This window comes from Lolium perenne, chromosome 5 (assembly GCF_019359855.2).
Source record: "Lolium perenne isolate Kyuss_39 chromosome 5, Kyuss_2.0, whole genome shotgun sequence".
NCBI classification, from domain to species: Eukaryota; Viridiplantae; Streptophyta; class Magnoliopsida; order Poales; family Poaceae; genus Lolium; species Lolium perenne.
The window spans coordinates 212960622-212984677 of record NC_067248.2 but is presented as its reverse complement, the minus strand read 5'-3'; the positions used below and the strand labels follow the sequence as shown (position 1 = coordinate 212984677).

The 24056-nt window shown below is 42.8% G+C and overlaps 1 protein-coding gene across 2 annotated transcripts; it reads right to left on the bottom strand.

The window, feature by feature from the left end:
- Positions 1-3764: 3764 nt before the first annotated feature.
- Positions 3765-23165, bottom strand: LOC127301856 (tyrosine--tRNA ligase 1, cytoplasmic). Of its 2 annotated transcripts, XM_051332135.1 has the most exons (13): positions 23090-23165; positions 12686-12779; positions 12387-12476; positions 12143-12302; positions 10592-10875; positions 10418-10511; positions 9630-9735; positions 9435-9517; positions 8434-8579; positions 8064-8169; positions 7237-7296; positions 4312-4377; positions 3765-4192 (listed from the first exon to the last, which is right to left on the bottom strand). In XM_051332135.1, exons 2-13 carry the CDS (start codon positions 12769-12771, stop codon positions 4148-4150), a joined length of 1326 nt encoding a protein of 441 aa, XP_051188095.1. In that variant the 5' UTR covers positions 12772-12779; positions 23090-23165; the 3' UTR covers positions 3765-4147. The 2 variants fall into 2 exon arrangements, with proteins under 2 accessions (XP_051188095.1, XP_051188094.1); XM_051332134.2 differs by lacking the exon at positions 23090-23165 and having other exon boundaries at positions 12686-12903.
- Between the last annotated feature and the right edge of the window lie 891 nt (positions 23166-24056).

The following is a 24056-nucleotide window of genomic DNA, read 5'->3' as shown; positions in this document are numbered from 1 at the left end:
GTGCTTATGTACTCGTCCTACCTGCACCACTGTTATCGGTGTCATATTGGTGCCCTTCTCCACGCAAGTCACAATGTTACTGCTATTGTAATCTTGTGTCACACATACTCCTCGTCATCTCATCATCAACAAATGGCCAAAGTTCTAAAATATCTGCCTACCGTAGCTCAGTAGTTAATGTAGTGGCGTCCGGAATAAACCTGAAGTGAGCTGTAATACTACGTGGTAGCTAGAAGCTAGCATATACTTCTCGTTTTGTTTTCGAAGAATAGCTACTCCTCTAGGGTTGGTCGGTTCCTGACATGCATCCATCACTTAGAGCATCTCCAGCCGTTGGGTTTCCCAGATTGAAATCCGGTGCTATTTAGGCTGGTGCCAATGGAGGCGTTAGGGCGGGCGGTACCGCCCGCCGCCGGGCGAGAGAGGGGCGGGAGTGGGGCGGGACGGGAGCGCGGGGCGCTGGGGCTGGCGCCGGGCGGTACCGCCCGCTGCCGCCCGGCTACAGCCCGCGTTAGCGGCAATGACGGCGACAACGAAGCGAGAGGCGAAGCGCGGCGCGGTGGCGGGGCGGGGCGGGCGAGAGGGCGGGCGAGAGCGGGCGGTAGGCGGGCGATAGGCGGGCGAGAGAGGGGCGGGAGTGGGGCGAGAGCGGGCGAGAGAGGGGCGGTAGTGTGTAATGGCTAGCTGAGGTGGCGCGATCTGATTCGTCCACCTCAGCTAGCCGTTGGGGTAGCCGTTGGTACTTCAAAAAATCCGAAAAAATGCCAAAAAACCCTAAAATTTCATCTCCACCCCCTATAAATACCCCCATATGGTTTCACTCACTCCACACCCATTTCATCTCCTTCACTCTCTCAAACCTTCTCCACCATGTCCGGTTGGACTCCACCAGATTTGACCACGTTCACGGATCTGATAGGGTCCGACGGGTCACCAATAGGCTTAGATGATTTCTCTCCGACACATCGTCGCACCAATGTCGGTTCTTCGCCGCATCCCCGAGTTTTATACCCCTCCGGCACACCACCTCCGGGGCCATATGGGCCATTCGCTCCACCTCCGGCGCCATATGGTTCATACCCTCCGCCTCCGTATCCATACCCCCAACCACCTCCACATGCTCCACCTACAGGTAGCGGGAGTGGCACTGTACCTCCTTTCCCGCCATATGGTTCATACCCTCCTCATCCGTATCCATACGCGCCATATGGTCCGTACCCACCGCCTCCTGAAGCTAGTGCTCCAAGCTTGGAGTCCGATGCCGCGGAAACAATCGTACCACCGCGTCAACCGCGTCCAAAGAGGCTTGACTGGACAAAAGAGGAAGAGGAAAAACTGGTACTTTACTTACCCATCACATATTTATTTCGGGGTTGGTTCTTGCTTGGATTTTTCACTAACAATATCTATTTTGGGGTAGGTTAATGCTTGGCTTTTTAACTCCAAAGACTCTGTTGCCGGTAATTGCAAGTCCGGCACTAGTTTTTGGGGTTCTATAGCTGCAACCTTCAACTCTACCGCGGATCCTGCCCGTCATCGGACCTCAAAGCAGCTGAAGGATCATTGGAACGCCTACAACAAGGAGGTGTCCCTGTTCAATGCATTTCACATCCAAGAATCAGTGTTACGTCAGAGTGGAGCAGACGATGAGATGGTCATGAAGGCGGCAATGGAGAGGTACGCGAATGACAAAAGAGTGACTCAGCCGTTCAGACGGCACCACTGGTGGGATGCTGTAAAAAATGAAGCGAAGTGGAAAGGACAACATGGTCCTGGTAGTGGAACCGACTCCACTTCCAAGAGAAGCCGTCTAGGAACTTCTGGTGAGTACAGCTCTAGCGAGGCGACAGGCGACACGGAGGAAGAGCGTCCAACGGGCCGCGATAGGGCCAAGGCCGCGGCACGTAAGGGTAGGAGGAAGGGGAAGGAAACCTCATCAAGCAGTGAGGTAGGAAGTAAATCCTTCGCGATGAGAAACATGATGAAGGGTTTAGTGAAGGCCAAGCTATTCAAGCAATGGAACAAAATGAAAGACCGATCAACCGCCGACATGGACGAAGCAGAAAAGCGCAAACATGCGAAGGCCATCAAGATGGTGGAAAAAGAGCTTGGTCTGGAAGAAGATGACGACGAGGAGGAGGAGCAGGAAGAAGAGGAAGAGGAGTAGAATTTTTATTTTTTATGTAATTTTTAATATTTATTATGCAATTTTATTAATTATTATGTAATCGGTAACATTTTAAGTTGAATAAAATAATTTTCTTGCATTATTTTGAATGTCTAAAATAAATCGAGTGAAATAACTTAATGTGAAAAGGAAATGGTGATGTGGAGGAGAGAGAAGTGAGAGATAGCACTATAGCCCGTGCATTGGCAAGGTGGGGTGAGAGTGGGGTGAGAGTGGGGTGAGAGTGAGAGAAAAAGCTGACGTGGCGGGTGAGAGTGAGGTGAGGCATTGGCACCAGCCTTAGAGCATCTCCACCGGCGGCTCCGATAGCGGCCCCGATAGCTTTTTGGGGCCGGCCTCATTTTTGAGCTCGCACCGGCGCGCCCGAAACGGCCGGCCATTTTTCGAGCCCAATAGAATCGCCGGTATCCCCGTGCCGGCCCCTTCGCCAAGGACGCGAATCGGGCGCGCCGGTGCCTCGCGGAACGGCGGTTTTCGCGGGTGGAAGCGCCTTGTCAGCGAGAGGACGCGACAGTTCGCATCGGCCACGATGTGGGAAGGTTGGTCGTCGACGTTTAATGGCCTCCCGCGCGGAAACCGAGGCGGCCACGAGAGCAGCGACTGGCCACGCGGCAACCAGTCGGCGTAAATGTGGGTAGTTGCCACCGCTATATAGTACGTACGCCGTCCACACCTACGCTCCATTCTCTCCTCTCCACCATCGCCGCTCCATTCTCGCCGCTCCATTCTATCATCTCCACCACCACCGCCGCTCCCTCTCCACAGCAAAATGTCGCGCCGTCTGAAGACCACATACTCGATGCTTGGCCTCAACGGCCGCGCGATGCCTCCGCCACCACCGCAGCCGCAACCGGAGCCCGGGCCGGAGGCCGACGCCGACAACAGCACCGACGAGGACGCAGACCCACGGTTCGCGGCGTGGTATGAGGTCTACATCTCAGCCGCGGAAGAAGAGGCGGGGGAGGAGGCAGCGGAGGAGGCAGTCGCCGCAGGCCTCCGCCCACCCGAAGCAGGCGACGATCCTCGCGTCGCAGAAGGCGCAACGGTACAAGCGGTTGATGGAGGAGGAGGACGAGTTCATCAACGACGTGCACCTCCATCACGGCCTCGAGATCTCGCGCCAGCAAGCGGCCACGGAGGAGGCGGGACGGCGCCTCATGGAGGCGGAGCGACAGAAGCTCGCAGAGCTCAACGCTCACCGCCACTACGAGGCGTTCGCCCGCCAAGTGGCGAGGCACGCCGAGATCCAAGCTTCTCGAGAAAGGATGGAAGCACGTGTACAGCGCCGCCGGCAAGCCCCTGCGACGCCGGCCGCCATGCTCCACCGCCAGATGCGCGAAGCTAGGGAGGAGAAGCGGGCACGGACGCAAGCGGCAATGGCGAAAAACGACGACGAAGCAAGGCCGTCGAGCGGACCAACCGACAGCCAGTGGATAGGATTAAGTTTAAGTTTAAATTCGAGCTACCTTTGTATGAACTTCGTATGTGACCAATATGCATGATACTAGCTAAAATACTAGCACTATGACTAGCCTAAAAAAAAAGCAATAGTTAGAACTACTACCAGAAGGCACAGTTCCCGATGGGCTAATTTGCATCCAGCCCTGAAGAATGTGCATTTTCGTTCTCACGTCCAGACCCATTACACCAATCCAGATGTCCAACAGCACCAAAAGAGAATTAAAATAAAACAACTTAACTTACATGAAACCTAGACACACTGCCTTAAATATATAAACAATGTAGCACAATGTACACAGAGAAAGGAGAACCATCCCACGGGACAACTAAGCAGCCTGTCTAATAATTCTCACGAGGGTGGGTTATTATTAAGCCTTTATTTCTCCTCTGCCATCTAATATTTCCTCCTCCGCAGGGGCATAGCAATCCAAAAAAATCAGTGGGCTTGTCTTCTTCAAGATTAATTGCACTTTTATAAGCAGCAATTCACTGAAGGCTTTACCCAAATTTGCTCCGCTCCTCGGATTCATCTACCATGTACCACTGTGGGGGGGGGAGGGGGGTTAGAAAGTTAAAACATATGATGCCATCGAAAGGAAAATATTTAGGCACCAGCCACAATACATCCAGCAGATCTATCACCTCAGAACAAGAAAACTTACAGGACTGTCAATCTCCCGGTTCTGCAGCATAATCTTCAGTGTATCTGCAGCAATTTTATCCTGTAACTGAAATAGAAGAACACAAAATTAAGCATCACACATTTTCTTGCTTAATATATTTGGAAGAATGAGACAATCCTTGCATATGGGTTAATGAGGTCATTCTTTGATGTTTTGAGGGATAGTCCCGTTCTTCATTTTCTATCAGCACGGTGCATTGCAAATTTGGAGTTGGCGCACACGAGTCAACGAGTCAGGCAGCTGATTCTTTTCCAATCATCTCTGCTCCGCCCACGGTTCCAGGTGGTGGCTGTGGCGACGCAGCACCGGGTCGGCATACACGCCGGCGGAATACCGGGGCCGGCAGCGACGGACCACGAAACAGGTCCACGTGTTTCCTCTCAGCTGCCTTGGACCAGCGCACCGCCAGATACCCCACCATTGGCATAGAGGACGACCGCTGGCCCCGCTACTCCAACCCGCCAGGGAAGGTAGCTGGAGGGGATGGTGGAGGTAGGAGCCCCGGCGGTGAGGAGGGAGGGAAGAGGTCAAGGGGAGAGCATGGCGTGCTCGGCCTCCAATGTTGCGTGCGAGAGATGAGACAGAGAGAAGATGCGGTGGCTCCATGTTTTGCCGCTGATTGCTAAGCTGTGTGCATGTGTTTGGCTGCTGATTGCTAGCTGTGTCCTCTATGTGCGCTTTTTTTGTGTGTGCTTCGCTAGTGCTGACATTCCTGCTGCTTGCTAGCAGGTATAAAACATTGTTAGCTGCTGCTTTATTGCTGTGGCTGGCTAATCTGAATTTTTGTTATGAACCATCATGTATTAAATGTTTGTGTTTGATAGAGAGATATTTCATAGTGACAGAAAACAATCAGAGCGCGAGTGGGATATACAGAGTGAGCAGAAAGAGAGATAGGGACAGATTAAAATAAATTAAGTACATTATTTAAAAAACAGAGTCTAAATACTCCCTCCGATTCAAATTGATTGACTCAACTTTATCTTGACACGGATGTATCTAGATGTGTTTGTTGACTAGATACATCTATGTCTAGACAAAGTTGAGTCAATTAATATGAACCGGAGGGAGTAGTAAATTTAATTAAAACAATATCGAAATTGACTGTACAAGATTTATATCAAATATAATATATACTACAAATTAAACTTTGATACTAATGGTAGACCAAATTAAACATATTTGAATTATTAATGACTTTATTTTCTGGACTTCTATTAAATTATTACTCCCTCTGTTTCTTGATATAAGGTGTATAGTTTTTTTGCCCGAATATTAACGCACAAGCTGAGGGCAAATTTCGGTTATGATGGAAGTTTGTACCCCTAGGTGGTCGACGTGAGACTAGTAGAGAGAAAATAGGAAAATCTTAGCATCCTCATGCCCATGGAAATCTTGGACGTTATTACTAGTTCCTTGATATGAGTACCTACCAAAATAAGGGTACATTACATATTCCAGAAATCTCTCAATGAGTGCCTACCAAATAAGTAGTATTTGTAACTGTAAGCTACGTGTTTGGAAAGAAAGTCTCCTAATTCTATGCTACGTACGTGCAGGCTGACTCATTCCTTTTTCTCACCTTTCTGGCCTGACTGCTAAACAATCGCTCGGCTCCGTGCGGGAAGTCATCCAAGGGTAAACTTGTCCAGGCTGATGGTCGAATCATTATACACCTTATATTTCGATTTTTTTTCACAGAAAATTATACACCCTATGTCAAGGAATGGAGGGAGTATTATTTTGGGCAGCGAACGGGGCATGTACTGTTCCTAGTTGTTTCTGATGACATATGTTGCATTTCTTTTTGTCAGTTAATCTACAGTGTGTGAAAGCATGGGTATTGCAGAAGTTAACACAGATCAATTACTAAGTGAAACTGCCAACACCTACTGCAGTACCCTGGTAAGCCCCATTCAGAACAACCAAATTAAATTCGTGGATACCAGGTCAACGCATGGTTCAAAAAAGCGTTCCTGAGCGTAATCTTAAGCGTAGATTAGAGCTAAGCGGAGCCCTTCCGCTCAGCAGCTTTCGGCCTGAGCGAGAGGAAAAGCGAGGAGGACCTGTGGAGGCGGGCTCTCAGGCAGAAGCAAGAGGGTTAGGGTTAGGAATCCCGTACTCATCCCAATTCCACTCCCCTGTCGAGGCACGACAGAAGCAAGAGGCGACACCATTGGAGCTCCTTTGCTCCGCTGGTCAAGCTCTTGCGCGCGGCCCTCTAGATCCTCCTGAAGACAACCTAGATAGGGCCACCTTCCTCCAGCAGCTTGTTCCCCTTGTCCCCTTCCAATCCAGATCGAGGGGATCAAAGTTAGAGAGGCGTGCGTGTGTGGCGGCTACGGCCTAGGACCTAGGAGGCTGGGATGCAGGAGGGGATCGATTTTTGTGCAGTGCCTGAAGTTTTAGGCTTTTGGAGGGGATCAATGTGTTTGGCTACGACCTGAGAAGCAAGAGACATTTTGTTGGGCCTTTTGTTGGACCAAAAACAACACATAACTACCTGAGGCCGGTTATTCAAATATTTCCTATTTTAGGCTTACATATGCCTGTTTTACCCTGCACGCTTAAGCAGTAGTTCCTCTAGGCAGAGCCTCACCGCTCGCTTAGCGCTCAGCGCTTTTTTGAACCTTGGGTCAACGTATTAAGATTTTCATTACACATAGGTAACCAATGTATCATCATCAGGTGATCATGCAATGTGGGCTAACATGACTATTTGTACTGTTGGAATTGCAAACCTTGAGTCAAAATGGATTGATTTAGTATTTAGTGGTGTTACATATAAATTTCTTTTGTGTTACTAATAAGATAGTACATTAACATCAAAACTCAATTTCGAACATTAGATGTATTTTAAGGTGTAATACCAAAATAAATACAGATAGCAAGAAATAACTGTACCTTCCGGGCAAAATATAGAGTTTGGGCTTCAGTGTTGCTAATGAAGTGGACCCGGACAGGCTTGAGGGACAAAAAGCGCATACAAATTGTCAGGGTAGAATATTGCTTTTGAGTAATAACACACAGTTCAATAACTCAGAAAATAAAATTTTGAATGATAACACTAAACAATTAGGCCCAACTTTACAAGCTAGGAAAAAGGTACATCAGTTGTTTCAGTTTTGAAAGAGTTGCATGGGTCTATTTTTATATCTCCTGCTTGTCAGCCCACAAAAGATGAGAGTTGCGAAGGAAAATGTGCCACAATTCATCACCATTGCAGTGAATAAGGCCTAGGTTACAGAATGTAAATCTATCCTGCACCGAAGTTTATAGCTCTACAATGTCACTACATTTTACTTCAAAGAAGATGAGGATTCTATATTGAAATTTTCCATTTATTAACAAATGAAAGATGAAATTGTCGAGTGTATATTTTTATCAAAAACAGGTCTTAATATTGGCAAGCATCCATCAAATCCACCCTCAGTTTTGGTTGTTAGCTTGCCCAATTACTAATCATTGATCCTCATGCTGATAGTAACTAGAACATCCAAATGCCATAACGGCTATTTGGTTGGCTGACTATGTTTGTCTAAAGAAGTAGCCAGAAATTTGTATTTGGTTGGCTAACATGAGGTTTTGGACTCACCTTGTTAGTATTAGTAACAATGGTAAATTCCCTTTTGAAGAGAGTCTAATCACTTATACTGGCAGAGGTTATCAACAATTTAACATTTCACTTTCGGTGTGATGTGGATACAGACAATTAAGAATGCAAATGTTACCTTTAATATGTTGTTTATTCCTTTTCTAAAAGCCAGCTTAACATCCTCAGAATTGAGATTGCCACTTTCATAGTCAACAACAAAATCTTCCATGCTTGCATATGTCCTGCATAAGATAACGATTCTCACAAATACTGGAGCAAAATATTGACTTACAATCTATAGCACATAAGCACTGAAATTTGTACTGTATTACAATTGTGGGAACACATTTCTTTGGTGCTAATGAGTTGATTAACGGGTGAATGTAGATTATGATGCTATGGATGAGATATATATAGTTTTGTGCATCCTACTGCTAAATTAAAAACCAGCCTTTCACAACAAACAGATAGGAATTACATTTGGTAGATAAAGGAAAGAATATTACTTGTTACTACCATTCCCTTTCTTCTCAACTAGCTCCAATTTTCCAAACCAAGGGAATATAACATATTTGATATACTCCAGAAATTCGTTGCAAACTGTTACTTTAGGTGGGCAGAAAGCCATTTTTATTTTCCGATTAGAAGCCGCCTGAAAATAAATAGACAAACATTTCATACAAACAGTTTAGGAATCTGATTGTCCACTAAAAAAGTAAAAATATAATACACTATATATGCATATGAATGGTCACATTGGAAGAATGAAAAAATAATAAGCATGAAAGAACAGTTCTATTTCCAAAATTATGTCAAGAGTATTAAAGCTCAACGGTACTATAAAGCTCAATGTTATGAGGATTAAAGATCATGAAAGAACTGTTATATTTAGCAGTACCTGTACAGATGGGTAGTGAAATCTATAAAGCTCAACATTCGAGGATTAGATTGTATTGCTCTTTGTATTTCCAAGATTTCTACTCTCTTTGTTTTTATTAAATCGAATGACATAATTTTTACATTAGCAAGATAGATAGTTTACATGAAAATCTTCAAGTGATGTAGTGGACAAACAGAAGGAACAAAAATATGGCCAGGGGCAAATTTTTGCTGCCAAATGGAATTATTCAACTTGCAGAACTTTTGCAAAAAAAATGTCTAAGAATTTAAATTGTGAAGGTAGGAAGTCAATTAAAAGTAGTATTCCCTTCGTTTTAAAATAAGTGTCAACTTTTTCTAGATACGGATGTATCTACAACTAAAATGAATCTTGATACATCCGCATCTAGACAAAACCAAGACACATATTTTAGCACAGAGGGAGTATAAGTTTAGTTCATGATTATATTTTAGCCAAATAATAAAATTGCAAGGAGCAGAGTGCTAGAATTGGATTGAAGCACTTGTGTAAATTTATCATGGAAATGCAAAAGGCACACCCAATATGGTAAAACCATAGTGTACTAGGTCAACCATCTGCCACAACAAAATGATTATAATTAGATACCTCCGCATCATCCATGAAGAGAGTCCGTGCTGTATATCTCAGCAAGTTCATGTCAGGATCTTCTGGTAAAAGAGGTAACTTATCTGTATTTCAAGTTAAGGATATATATTGCATCCAATATCACCATCAAAGCTCCAAACACCATACTGGATGACACACAAAGCACAAAAACATAACAGGTCTGGATCAGGATACTATGCAGTATGATAGCTGGTTTCGTTTCCCTATTTATGTCTTCAGCGTAATCCCTCGCTAGCATGACAATGTCTCGCTGATCCATGCTGAAGAGCCATATGTCAGCCTGAAACAACAGAACAAAATGGTTCGAGTCAACATGTGCTGTGAACGGCTAATAACATACGTTTTGAATCGTGCTTCCACCACAAACAATTCCAATGTATGAGATACAATGATTAAAAAACTGGTTGCAAGGTGAAAAAAAGAAACAAATGGTTGATAACTAGAACTTGCAAGCTACCGCTTGGAAGCAAATATTGTAATATATATTGTTGATCCAACATAAAGGATGTTTCATTCAAACAACTGACTTAGATTGAAATATCAAGTCTCCCAGTAAGCATCAGTCCTGCATGATTTCCTAGCAACTATGTTCCGATTATTTCAAAAAAAAAAATACTGCATTCTCTGTTTTCCATGCTTCTATATATTTACAAGATAATTTTTTATGAGGACCTTAATATGGCCCCAAAGGATGATATTTATGCAGTGTTCACTTTTTAAAAAAACAAGCCTACGGATCTACGTTCAACATCTCTAATTTCCTACTGCTGAAGTAGCCACACAAGTAATAGAGAAATCCATGAAGACTTCTCTTTCACATGTCTAAGATGTACCCCGCGCTGACTGATTTGGTCATAATCTGGTGTGGTTGTATAAGCCATGAATTAATATTGCAAAGAGAACAAACACAACAAAAATTACCACACATATTTTAATTCCAATCATGTATTAGATAAACCAACCTTCTGGCATACTATAGCAGCAACCTGCATGCAAGGGTAGAAGATCTCAGCAGCAGGTATTGTTTGTGGCCCGTATGTCCTGTTCCGCGAATAACTGCTCGACAAACAATTAAATACCTTGCTCGTTATAAGAACAAAATGATTTGCAGTTAAACAAGTTAAAATAAGAGATACCTTGCCATTTTTTCCATGCTGTATTTTCTGGAGACATCAACCGCAAGTGGCCAATAATTGACTGCATGGCGATTCAATTCATCTGAAAACCATACGAGCTCTACTCTGTCAAGGTTCATACCAGTTGCTTTCCACATCTCAATATTGTAGTTGCCAATGTCCCGTATTTTATCCAGGTCATTGCCAATCATGCCATGTTGCTGCAGAAACCAATCTGCCATCAATATTTTAACTGTGCAGCCAGCTTGGATGATCTTGTTGACATAGATTGTCTTCATAATACCCTGCAAGATGATAACACATCCGCCCAACCAATGCATTTGTGAACAATGTAACAAGTTAGAAGAAACAGGACCTGAGCAATAACTAATATGCTAAAAACATAAGAAAAACTATATATTTAGTGCAAAAGATGGCAGCTGCATCTTCATAAACTACACATATAGGCAAAATGGTAGCTATAGCTAGTGTCTGGAGAACCCGTTAAGGTTTCAACGGTCTAAATGTTGTCTAATATTTTGAAAAATAATAGAAAATCACTACAATAAGATAATAAGATCCAATGGAGCAACTGTGAAAACACGAATTTATGTACCCTGGGCGAAAAAATGAACATTTCAGCTCACCCAGGTTACGAAGCAGCATGGCCACGTACAATTAGCGCACCATACACAAGCGATACACGTAAAGCTAGACTGTCCCATTTTTTTGCTTGAAAAGAAAAAGAATGCCGATATGGGGGCGGAGCGGGGACACAGGAAGCAGATATCATGTAAGCAAGGTAGAAGGCAACTTTCTTTACTTTTTTCAATTTCTCATGCTAATGTGGTATGCCTATCTCAAATTCTAATACTTAGTTCATATCCCATGTCCCCGTGCCCATGTCGCCGAATTCGTGTCAGTGCTTTGTAGCAACCAGGGCTACATAGACCCAAATTGCTTGTTTTTTCATCGAGGGCACAAAAATTCATGTGCGTGCAATCTCTTTGTTAGATAGTTTTACATTATGGTCATAATGTTCCAGTATTTTTTTTCATGATTCTAAGAAACTTTAACGGGTTCCCCCAGAGACCATTGAGAAGAATATCCCTCTGCTGTATAAAAAAAAATATATATATATATAGTATATATGTAATAACATTCATCTCAACCCAAGAACTCACTATGATATCCATGCAACGAATTTTTTCCCTCTATAAAAAAACTCTACAGGATATCACTGTAAAAATAATGATGGGATTTTCCAAAGTCTTTACTCATGAATAAACTTCTTTTGAAATCTCTACTGTCCATCTGATTATGCATATAGACTCAATTGTATATCTTCTGTATTTACATCATGTTAAACTGCACTAAAATGATCCTATGGGCACAGAGGAGTATAGAATGAGTATGAAAGTCTGGTGCTGGGCATAGTAAGATGTCATAAAAATAGCTTCAAGAGAAAACTAAATCCAATGTTATCCTTCCTCGATACTTTTGAGCCTTCAAGTTCCAGTAACAACAAACAAGAATGCTACTGTACAGCAAAAAAAAAATTGGTTGATATACCTGCTCTATGTCCATCATGTCACATGGTTCAAACCAAACGTAACAAACGGGTGCAATCTTCTTCTTCAGAAGGAGGCGGAGCTTATCCTCGCCGATATACTCCCCTCCAATGCTACTCAGAGCTGCAAACCTATCATCGGAACTTGCCTCCACGGAATCCCTAAGGGCAATGTCAAATTTGCAAGTCATTACTACAACTGTTGGGATCACATTACAAATTCCATGCCAGCATAATAGGTAGTACCTGTGGAGTCCGATGTTTGCAGCAGGTGGGCCGTCCATGGTGGAGATTTTGGATTGGTCTGCCCGGTTTGATTCGAACATAGAAGCTTCTCTGCAGCAACATAAGAAGATGGCAATCAGCAGCAGGTAAAAAATACAATTTCGAACGGAAGAGTTGAGCGCGGCAGTAAAAAAAAAATCGTAATTTGAACAGGAATTCCAGATTAGAACAGAAGAGTTGAGCGCGGCAATACAAAATCGCAATTTTTTTATGTCAACAGAAGGCAGGAACAGGCAAAGAGGAGGAGGGCAAGAACTCACGGGTTCAATCGAGTGTGGGCGCAGTTGAGGACGCGTGATGCCCCCACCTCGCCGGCGCAGCATGCGCTGTACGCGATGTCGGCCATCACGAAACACTTGACCCCGAAGCCCTACCAGCTCGCCGGAGCCCCCTTGCCGCAGCGCCCTCAACTCCAAAGCCGCCGTCTAGGAAGGGGACGGGGCAGGCAACAGCAGGTTAGGGCTTTGTTTGGAGTGTTTCTTTTCTCTTTTCTTTTTTGATGAAGGGTCTGGGACTGACCGGGAGACTTGCTGCCGCCAACATAACAGGCCGGGCTCGTGGCGGGCCGGACTACTTTAGGTATGGTTGGTACACACGTGGAAGCGTTAGACTTTGCTGGTCTCGCTTGGCAAACCCTATACACCGACCAGGTCGGCGCCTACCGCGCGCCGCACACCCCGCGCGTGGTACGAGCCGGCCCAGTTAGGTGCGGGGCTGCTTCCTTTTTCGATGTTTTCGATTTTTTTCTTATTTTCTGTTTCTTTTTTCCTATTTTCTTTTTTCTGCTTTCTGTTTTCGTTTATTTTTTATTTTTCTGATTCCTTTTTTAAAATTTTATTTTTTAGATTCGAAAAATAGAAATATTTTAAAAATTAAATTTAAAAAATGTTCAAATACAAAAAACCGTTCAAAATCTGAAAACCGTTCAAATTTAAAAACCGTTCAAATTAAAAATCATTTAAACATGAAAATTATTTAAACATGAAAAATGTTTCAATTTAAAAACCGTTCAAATTTAAAAATCGTTCAAACTTGAAAATCGTTCAAACTTGAAAATCGTTCAAACATGAAAATTGTTCAAATTTAAAAACCGTTCAAACGTGGAAAATGTTCAAATTTTGAAAAATATAATTTTTGAAAATATTTAAAATATAAAATCGTTCAAATTTTAAAACTGTTGAATTTAAAACTGTTCATATTTTGGAAAAAAATTGAAAAATAATTTCATAAAAAAGTTAGATTTTGAAATAGAAAATATTAATAACAGAAAAAAACAAAAAAAAGAGAAGAAGAAAAAAAAATCGTACCTGAGCTAATGGGCCGCGGCCCAAACTACCCGACCTGGTCGTTGGGGGTGTGCGGCACCCCGCACGCGCCGACCAGGTCAGTGTATAGCAGTTCCCGTCTCGCTTCCTCCTCGTGGCAGGCCGGACCACTTCAAATCGCCGCGGCTAGTAGCAAGCCCAACTTAGCGGACAGAGATTTTTGGCTCTTGGGCACCGGTGCTCCTGCCATTTAAAAAAAATCATATTATGTGTTTTAGAAAAAATAGAAAAAAATCATGGTGTAGACAATAAATTATCCCATAAACTTTTTAATTTTTAATTTCAAATACAAAATATTCTGGGCTACACAAAAATGATAAACGTGTGGATCTGGGTATGTATATTTTAAATCTCCAAATTTTAACAGATTTTATCTTTTTTGTGTAGCGTACAATATAAATAATTTCATATCAAAATTTTACACGCTTATCGGTTAAATCATTTACTATGGTCAAATTAGGTTTTATATTTTTCTAAAACAAATATATATGATTTTTGATTCTTTTAAACAACATGAGCACTGGTGTCCAGGAGCCAAAGACACTTTTCGCAACTTTGCCCATTTGACGAAAGAAGAGCCCGACCTTCCCCAAAAGCCTCCTCGCTAGCGATGGTCACGCAAATCTATACCTAATAATAAAGGGAGGATTGTTTCCGTGGTTCGGTCCGTCAAACTGCGTTTTCGTCCATCATGAAGGCGTCTTCATAAGTCGTACGTCGCCCCTCCGCTCACGTTCGCTCGATATTAGTTCGTGCTTGTGAAGGAAACTGCTCGGGAGGTTTTATTCGGAAGGGAAACGATGGTTGGTCCAAAAGGAATAAATACGAACGAGGTTTCGTACGTAGCGTTGCTGAAATCCTATGTGAGTCCATGGCCTTTACGTTAGCCCAAACCCAACGTATCTATCAGGTTATATCAGGTCTGGTTTCCAGGTTTAGGACTCATCTACGGTTGCTCTATACATATATAAAACCGCCCGATCAAGGTGGATCAGCACAATGTTCCTCGGCGAGTCACAAATATCGATCGTCTTTTTTGAGGGTTTTCAACGAGGATCCGTTTGAGACGACACCTGACGGATCTAATCTTTGCCAAAACTCAGGCGCAGAAAAAAATCTCCGGCCGAGATCGGCACCATGGTTAAGATCTTCGACCTCAAGTCGCTGTAGTGGCAGACTGGCGTGCAACTGTGAGAAGGATCACCTCCTGACTCGACGCCTTCGTCACGCCTCCACACCTAGGCAAGGATGCAAGCCATTGGCATCGTAGAAGGTCCAGGCCGAGTCCATGGAGGAAGCCACGGCCGGGTCCACCTTGCTCTCCACGCTTGACACCGAGGTCAATAACCTCTTGCAAGAAGGTTTAGGATCGAGGTCTCAGTCGGGCTGCCGCAGCCCTACGCCCACACCATATCTAGAAGTCCCTCCGCCGCGGCCGCTGGTTCCTCCGGTCACATGTTCCGAAGCAGGTTTCTTTAGTTGCTACTTAAGGGACGCCGTCTGATTTTTTTTTCGAAATGGGGATAATACCCCAGCCTCTGCATCAAAATGATGCATATGGCTGCTTTATTACCTTATTAAAAGAGACTCCGGCGTTTACAGTTTATTACAACTCAGTCATCGACTAAAGTCGAGACTAAAATCAACCATCTAAATAAACAAAGAAGTTGTCTCCAAGAAAACATCAAAGATTTAATCTAAGCTGATGCCGCCAGCCACACTGGTTGTAAAAATCCCGTGCGACCATCTCCAGTCGGTTGCACCCAGACTCCATGGCAGCCCGATGATCCTCTGGTTGGAGATAAGACCACGTACGGATCCAATGAATAGCCAAAGGAATTACCTGCAAGAAAGGTTGAGGTTTCGGCTTGTTAAAAACCACTTCATTACGCACATTCCATATAGCCCAAATCAAAGCGCATACACCCACACGAATCTGCAGTACATCTTTCTTTGCAATACCACTAAGCCAAGAACCAAAAAGATGAGTGATATTCACAGGTGGGGATAAACCGAAAGTCATATATATTATGCGCCATACGACCTTAGCTAGAGGGCATTCAATAAATAAATGTTGAATAGATTCATCCTTATCACAGAAAACACATTTCTTGCATCCTTGCCAATTTCTTTTTGCAAGATTATCTTTGGTTAAAATAACTCTCCGATGGAGAAACCACATAAAGATCTTAATCTTCAGCGGTACCTTCATTTTCCAAATATATTTCCTTAAGAAGTTCCTTTTATCTTGTAACAAATCATGATAGTATGACTTTACAGTAAAATTGCCTGAACTAGTTAAAGCCCAAACAAAAGAATCATTTTCATTAGACAACCGAACATGCATAAGACGTTCCACTAATTCTAACCAGAGAACCCACTTGTTGGGTGTTAGAATCCTTCTAAATGAAATCTGAAGAGGGTTATTCTCTAAAACATGCGCAACTGAGACATGTTTTCTTTCCGCAATGTTAAAAAGAGATGGGTATTGCTGTGACAAAGGTGCGTTCCCCAACCACTTATCTTCCCAAAAACTAGTATTTTTTCCATCGCCAATTTTGAAAGATCCACGCTTAAGAAAATCATCTTTCACTTTCATCAAACCTTTCCAAAAAGGAGAATCAAGTGGCTTTGCTTTTACTTGAGATAATGTTTTAGATTGAATATATTTGTTACGAAGCAATTCTTGCCACACCCCATCTCCATTCAAAAGTTCAAACAACCACTTACTAATTAGACTCTTATTCTTTAGTTCCAATACTTCAATTCCGAGCCCCCCCTGGTCTTTAGGGCGACACAAGATATCCCACCTCGATAACCTATACTTACGCTTATGACCATCACTCTGCCAAAAGAAACGCGATCTATAATAGTCTAGCCTTTTCCTTACCCCCACTGGGATCTCAAAAAAAGATAACATAAACATAGGCAGGCTAGTTAAAACCGAATTAATAAGAATTAAGCGGTCTCCATATGATAAAAGCTTCCCAATCCAGCTACTCAACTTTCTCTCAAACCTATCCTCAATAGGTTTCCATTCGCCATTCCTCAATTTACGATAATGAATTGGTATGCCGAGGTACTTAAAAGGGAAAGCCCCAATCTCACAACCAAAAAGGATTCTATATTGCTCCTCAACTTCCTTAGCTTTACCAAAACAAAAAATCTCACTCTTGTGAAAGTTAATTTTTAGGCCCGATAATTGTTCAAACATACAAAGAATAAGTTTCATATTTAACGCATTTTCTAAATCATGTTGCATAAAAATAATGGTGTCATCTGCATATTGCAGCAATGACACACCCCCTTCCACTAAATGAGGAATGAGACCATCTACTTGACCATCATCTTTGGCCCTATTAATAATGATGGCTAACATATCAGCGACTATGTTGAAAAGAATTGGAGACAGAGGATCCCCCTGCCTTAAACCCTTTTTTGTTTGAAAAAAATGGCCGATATCATCATTTACTCTAACCCCTACACTTCCACGAGTAACAAAATCTTGGATCCAATGGCACCACTTGGGATCAAAACCCTTCATACGCAAAGCTTGTTGTAAGAAATCCCAGTTAACTTTGTCATAAGCCTTCTCGAAATCAATTTTAAGCAAAATGCCATCCATTTTTTTACTGTGTAACTCATGAATTGTCTCATGAAGGATCACGACCCCCTCTAAAATATGCCTTCCTGGCATAAACGCCGTTTGTGTCGGTTTAACCACCTTGTGTGCTACGTCCGACACCCGATTCGTAGCAACTTTTGTAAAGATCTTGAAGCTTACATTAAGAAGGCAAATAGGTCTAAATTGCTGGATTTGAATCGCGTTCTCTTTCTTGGGTAATAAAACAATGGTTCCAAAATTAAGATGGAACAAAGGCAGAACACCGTTTTGGAAATCTTTAAACATTCTCATTAGATCAGTTTTTATGATATTCCAAAAAACTTGGTAAAACTCCGCCGGGAATCCATCTGGTCCCGGCGCTTTATTTTTTTCCATTTGCATGATAGCCTCGTACACCTCTTTCTCTGTGAAATCAGCCGCGAGAATGATATTCTCTTCCTCAGAAATTTGTGGGATATCAGCCTTGTCCGATTCCCTCATAGAAAAATAGTTTTTGATTGGCGCCCCAAATAGACTTTTATAGTATTCAGAAATATACACTTTTAAATTGTCTTGGCCAACAATTGTACCCTCATCTTGTTCTAACTGAAATTTTTTCTTCCGTCTATGTTTACCATTAGCAATAAGATGAAAATATTTCGTATTGTCTCCTCCTTCTTGAATATGCTTAACTTTAGCCCTTTGAGCCCACTTGGACTCCTCATCTCGTCTTATCTTAACAAGCCTCTCGTTAGCATTGTTAAGATGAACACGTTCGGCGGAAGAGAGCGGCGTTGTTTCAGCTTTTTTATCAAGCAAATCAATTAGGTGCAGTAAGTGATCTCTCTCTGATTTATAAATATTACTCAGGTTTTTAGCCCACCCTCTAAGAAAACTTCTAAGGTGACGTATCTTATTCTGCCAAACATCCATAGAGCTAGTACCATGCGATATGGATGCCCATTCTCTTTTTATAATCTCCGCAAAACCCTCAAGGCGCAGCCAAGATAATTCAAATGAGAACTGCGATCTATTTCCAAGGTGAGCTTGTTCACCAGAATCAAGTATAAGTGGGGTATGATCCGATTCAGCTCTTGCGAGAGCCCTAACACTAACGAGAGGAAACCTTTGTTCCCATTCCACACTAGCCAGCACCCTATCCAGCTTCTCATATGTGGGAATATCCCTACGGCTTGCCCAAGTATACTGCCTACCCGAAAGAATAATTTCCCGAAGATCAAGATTTTCAATGATTGCGTTAAAAACAAAAGGCCATCGAGTGTTGAAATTGGCATTATTCTTATCCTCTTGTCTACGCATAATATTAAAATCTCCTCCTAACAGTTTAGGGAGAGGCTCTGCTTCACAGATCCTAACAAGCTCAGCTAAAAACTTTGGCTTGTGCTCATCCTGAGCCGCGCCATACACAGGGATGAGAGACCATTCAAAACCATCAGCTTTTGTCATAAGATTAAAGTTAACACAATGTTCCCCATTAGTAACTTTGTTAACTTTAATAGTTGCATTATTTATGCCCACAAGAATACCACCAGACCGCCCTTGTGGCGGTAAGCAATACCACACAAAATCTAGTCCCTCCGAAAGATGGCTAAGAAAGGGTGTGGTGAAATTATCACGACCAGTTTCGAGAATCGCAAAAAAATCTAATTTTAAGTCCCTAATATTTTCACGGACTAGAGCATGTTTAGCAGTATCACGGAACCCATCACTATTCCAGAAAGCCCCTTTCATAGTAACAAGTTAGACTTTTTGTTTTTTAACCGAGCACTACAACGCCTTGCTCCAGATGCATCTGCTACTCTCCTCTTATACACCCTAACCGGTTTACTAGGACGCTGGGTAAACTCCTTGTGAGCCTCAGCACCTTCCTGCTCCTCAACTAAGAGATCAGAACTAAGCCTAGTAGCTTCATCTAAAATACTGGTAGCAGCAAAATCACTCTCGTTATTCACTGCATGATCCTTCTTTTTCAACAAAGCTAGAGTTCTTTGCAAATCTATATCTTTTATTTTATGTATAGATTCAAAGACATTACTAGGTGACATGCCAAGAGAAATTCCTAACTTAGATGCACGGGCAACTACAACATCATTAGGTATGGCAGCAATTGTAAATTGAGATGGTATTTTATTACCTGAGTATAGAATATCATCACGAGCTTGTGCATGGCTTTGAGCACGCTCCAATTGAGTTGCGTCCGCATTTGGCTGGGCCTTGATACGCTCACTTGTACGTACACCGAGCACCGCCGACTCGGGAATCCCTCCGAAAGCGATCACTTCTTCCCTCGAATATCTTCCACCAAGAAAAACCCCAGTACCCCTTGTGGGCTCAGAATCAGTAACGACATTCATCATAGCAGCCGACCGAGAATTATTCAGAGCCTCCACACTCGCTTGTGAGGTATGAGGCAAGACCGCAGCATTGAGAAGAGGTCTAGGAGTATGAGGCGAGATGCACTCTTCTACATGATTTGCAGCTTGAACTTGCTGTTGAGCTTGCGAGCCAAATGGTGAAACTACTGAATTCACAGGCGAAGTCGTAACCCGAGAAAATGGCGACCCTGTCTGATAGAACACAATGCTGTGCGCGTGTCCAGCAAGCGCTGCGGCTGATGCGGCGGGGTGTTCATGTGGACACTACAGAATGGGGTTGTGCCGGAGGTGTACATGTCGCTGCTCAAAGCGTGCGAGGCCGGCGATACGCGGGACGGGGAGGAGGGCTGGCCGGCGGCGTGGCGTTCAAGGTCCGCGCCGCGGAGCACGAGCAGATCAAGTGCATGGCTGGGTGGGCCAAGCGCGCGACGTTCTGCAGCATAGACATGCATGGGTGCACACGAGGACAGTATGTGATTGTTCCTGGATAAGGAAGTACGGTTCGTGTGATTTACAGTTTAGCTTCAAAAGGCTTACAATGTTGACGAACTGCTGATGAAGTCCAGCGTCATCTTATGGAGAGACAATGCTTTCTGTTTGTGGAAGTCCTTGGTGATCTTGCAAAACGTATATTTCAGTGGATTATTGAGTTGGATGATTCTTATGGTGACAAAGCATGTCTCTATGCTCTTGTGGAGACTACTTCACACAATTGTATCCAGTTAGAGGTCAACTTATTATGCATTCAAAATATTTCTGCACTTTTTATCCCTTAAATGAATTATTATTTATTTTGTGTGTGGACTGTTCTGTTATATCAATTTGGTAGTAACGAGAAATTAAGAAAATATATCTCCACAAGTTGACATATAAAGAGTAAAATTTGTGGCTTTGGTTGATTCTTGGACAAAATTTGGATTGTGGCAGTAAGCATGACGTTTAGCCCCAAAAGATACAAATTTAAATTGGTGCGTGCTATCATGAGGAGGAAGAACATGTTGCAAAACTTTCAATCAATGTTCTAAAAAACTCAATCAACATGTATTTCCCTTTGCAACACATGGGCACATTTTCTATCTAATATAATGTATATTTATATGAGGTGTTGTACCAATTCAACCCGTAGCAACGCACGGGTATTTTTCCTAGTATCCTCTCGTAGTCTCACGTATTCGTGTGCGGACTAAATATCCTCTCAGACATAGCAGCAGATGTACCGGGAGTCACCCTGCGAGGGCCCGCGAGTGCTGAAAGTTTTTTTCTCTCATAATAACTAACAATAAAATAATAATACAAAGTAAAAAAAAAAAACTATACAGAAAACAGAGAACAAAATACAGACAAACGCAATACACGCATACAGAAAACAAGCATCTCAGAACAAATACTCATGCATTAAAACAAATGGCCATGACTTTAAATGAAAATATTCACATACATGTATCAATGAAATGAAACTAATCAAAGAAAAAGTAACTAACGAAATTCAAAAAAGAAGGTGATAACAATAATAGATAAACTAAACTAAAACTGGAAAAAACAAATATAGCCTCATAACCTAAAAGGGAATTGAATAGAAACTGATACTTTTGTAACAAAGAAATGAGAAAAAAGAGAGTCTTCCTGCTTATTAGGCCACCACAACTACTCAATGCCTTCCTTCACTTAATAAAGACGAGAGCTAGGATTTCCTACAAACTTTTCCTACTCTCCTTTCATGATACCTTCAATCACCTCCGTCAGCCTACTAAATGCTTTTTTTCTTATTGGTTTATTTGCAATCTATTTTTTTAATCTTCAATCTTTCATGTTTCTACGTATTTTAGTTTATCCGTTTACGAAAAAGAGTTCTTCCAAGTTACATTGAGTAATAAGGCATATTTTCCATCAATATTTTTTGTTGTTAATTTTATGTGTGTTTAATCCATATATAAATGTATATTCTAGTATTAATAGAAATGTTCACGAAAATTATATTTCACCAATTAATATAAATTCATAAGTTTTATTTTTATTTTATTGCAGGAAGACTAACATAATTAAGGTTTTGTGTTTGTGTAGTGAACAATATTTTGATTTTATGTTGTCAATGGTTTTTTGTTTATTGGTTCAATTCTGTATCTATTTCTATTTACCTTCTTTTCTATGTATATTAAATTTAATTCCTCATTTATTTATTTTAATTTTAAGAATATTGTAAATTTATGATTTCATTAATGACATAAACTAGGTTGGTCATAAATGTTTATTTTTAGACTTACGTTTGTCAACCAATATGTACATTTATTTACTATTATTAATACTACATATGTCCATATATAAAAGAATGTCGCAATTTTGTTTAAATTTAGATGTACCTAATCACTCTTTAGTATATAGATATATCCGAATTTACACAAATCTCCAACATTCTTTCTATGGATGGAGGCAGTACAAATGTTCGTGCAATGTTGCTTTTCAATTATTCCCTCCAATATATAATAAATGTCTACCTTTAGTTCAAATTTGATCGGAGGGACTAGTATTTTTATAATATTGTATTTTTATTCTAACTAGTAGAATGAACACGTGTGTTGCTACGGTTTAATTTCTCTCATACTAAATAATGCTCCATCAAAAGTAATAGTACACTTTGCTTTAAATGTATTTGGTAAAAGTATTTTATGCCAGAAATCAAGGATGCCCCTTCGATATGTTTGTGGTGTTAATTTTGTTACCTTCCGCCCCTTCAAGTCAGCTCTTTCTATCTGGCAACTAGGGTTATGCGGCGCTCTGGAGACTCAAGCCCTAGGGTTAGGACTCCTGTGAGATCTCTATTGCCTTCCGTCCCTTCAACTCAGCTCGGTTTCTCCCATTTTTCTCCGGTAACCCTCTCCGGAGAACTGCCTCATTCCGATCCAGTCGTCTGCTTTCCCTCCTTTGCTTTGGTTCGAGGTGATTAAGGGGTTCTCCTGGCAGAACTGCCCACCCTTGGCCGGGCGAGGGGAGATCAAGCGTGTGCGGACCATGGCAGGACAGGTGGGAGGAAAGGCGAGCGATGTTCGTGTGGTGGCGGATCCGATTCAGGGAGGCGTCGGTTCCTCAAAGCAAGCTCAATCTGAGAAGGAAAAGGATGTTGCGACGGCGGCGATGTCTGGTGGTGCGACGGGCTGCTCCTCGTCTGGGGAGCGCGTGGAGCAGATGATAGCGAGACTTCGCATGACTGCCCCCGAGGCTAAGGCGGTGGTGATCGACGACGCAGACGATCCAGGTCTGGTTGATCTGGATCGAGCATTTGTCGGATGCCCCCGCCTTAACGGCACAGCATGCGCTGTACGCGATGTTGGCCATCACGAAACCCTTGACCCCGAAGCCCTACCCGGTCGCCGGAGCCCTCAACTCCGAATCCGCTGTCTAGGTAGGGGACGGGACATGTAACGGCCCTGGGTAGAACCCCCTATTAGACTTGCTTGTGCTTTTTCTTTTGTGCATCATCATGCATCATGCATCATATCATCCACAAGATTTTATCAAATAAAATATATTTTGAATAAAAACTATTTTGAGTTCCCCCCTCCCATATGGTTTATTTAATAAACCTCCTCCTTCTACTCATTTAACAAAACCATCAAATCAAATTTACAAAATAAATAAAATGTTTCAAATGTTTTCTTTTTCAAAATCAAGTTTGGTTTCTGGTTAATTTGCAAACTCAAAACAGCTTTCAAAATTAAGGAGAAAAAGACTTAAAAGGAAACTCTAACTCTAACCAACTCTCTTCCTCTCTTCCAGCCTGATTCGGCCTTCCTTAGCCCAGCTCTTCCCTCCCCGGTGGCCCATCCTTCTCTACCTGCAGCCCAACCCGACCAGGCCCATACCTTTTCAGCTGGAGACCTTTTCTTCCTCGTCCTGACGCGCAGACACGCTCCTCGCGTGCTCGTTCCGTGGACGAGTTTTCCTCGCTCGCCCACCTCCTTGCGTGAGCCCTTCTCACCTGCTCCTCCTTATCATCTCCTGCAGACCGAGCCTCCCCACATCGCTCTCCCTTCCCCACTTTTTCTTCCTCTGCACGAAAGAAGCAACACGAAGGAGAGGGTTTTCCCCGGCGCCAATTCACCGCCGCCAGGCCAACTCCATCCATCCCAAGCCGCGTCGCCGCCGCCGTTCGACGCGCCTCACCGTCGCGCAGCTACTGGTGGAAGAAAATCGAGCCGGGGTTGGCTCAACACGTCGCCTTCGTCACGGTTCCCCCATCAGCACCGGCCGTCAATCCTCCGACTTCGGCCACCACGGTCCCTCCCTCGTGACATTGACCTCACCAGCGCGT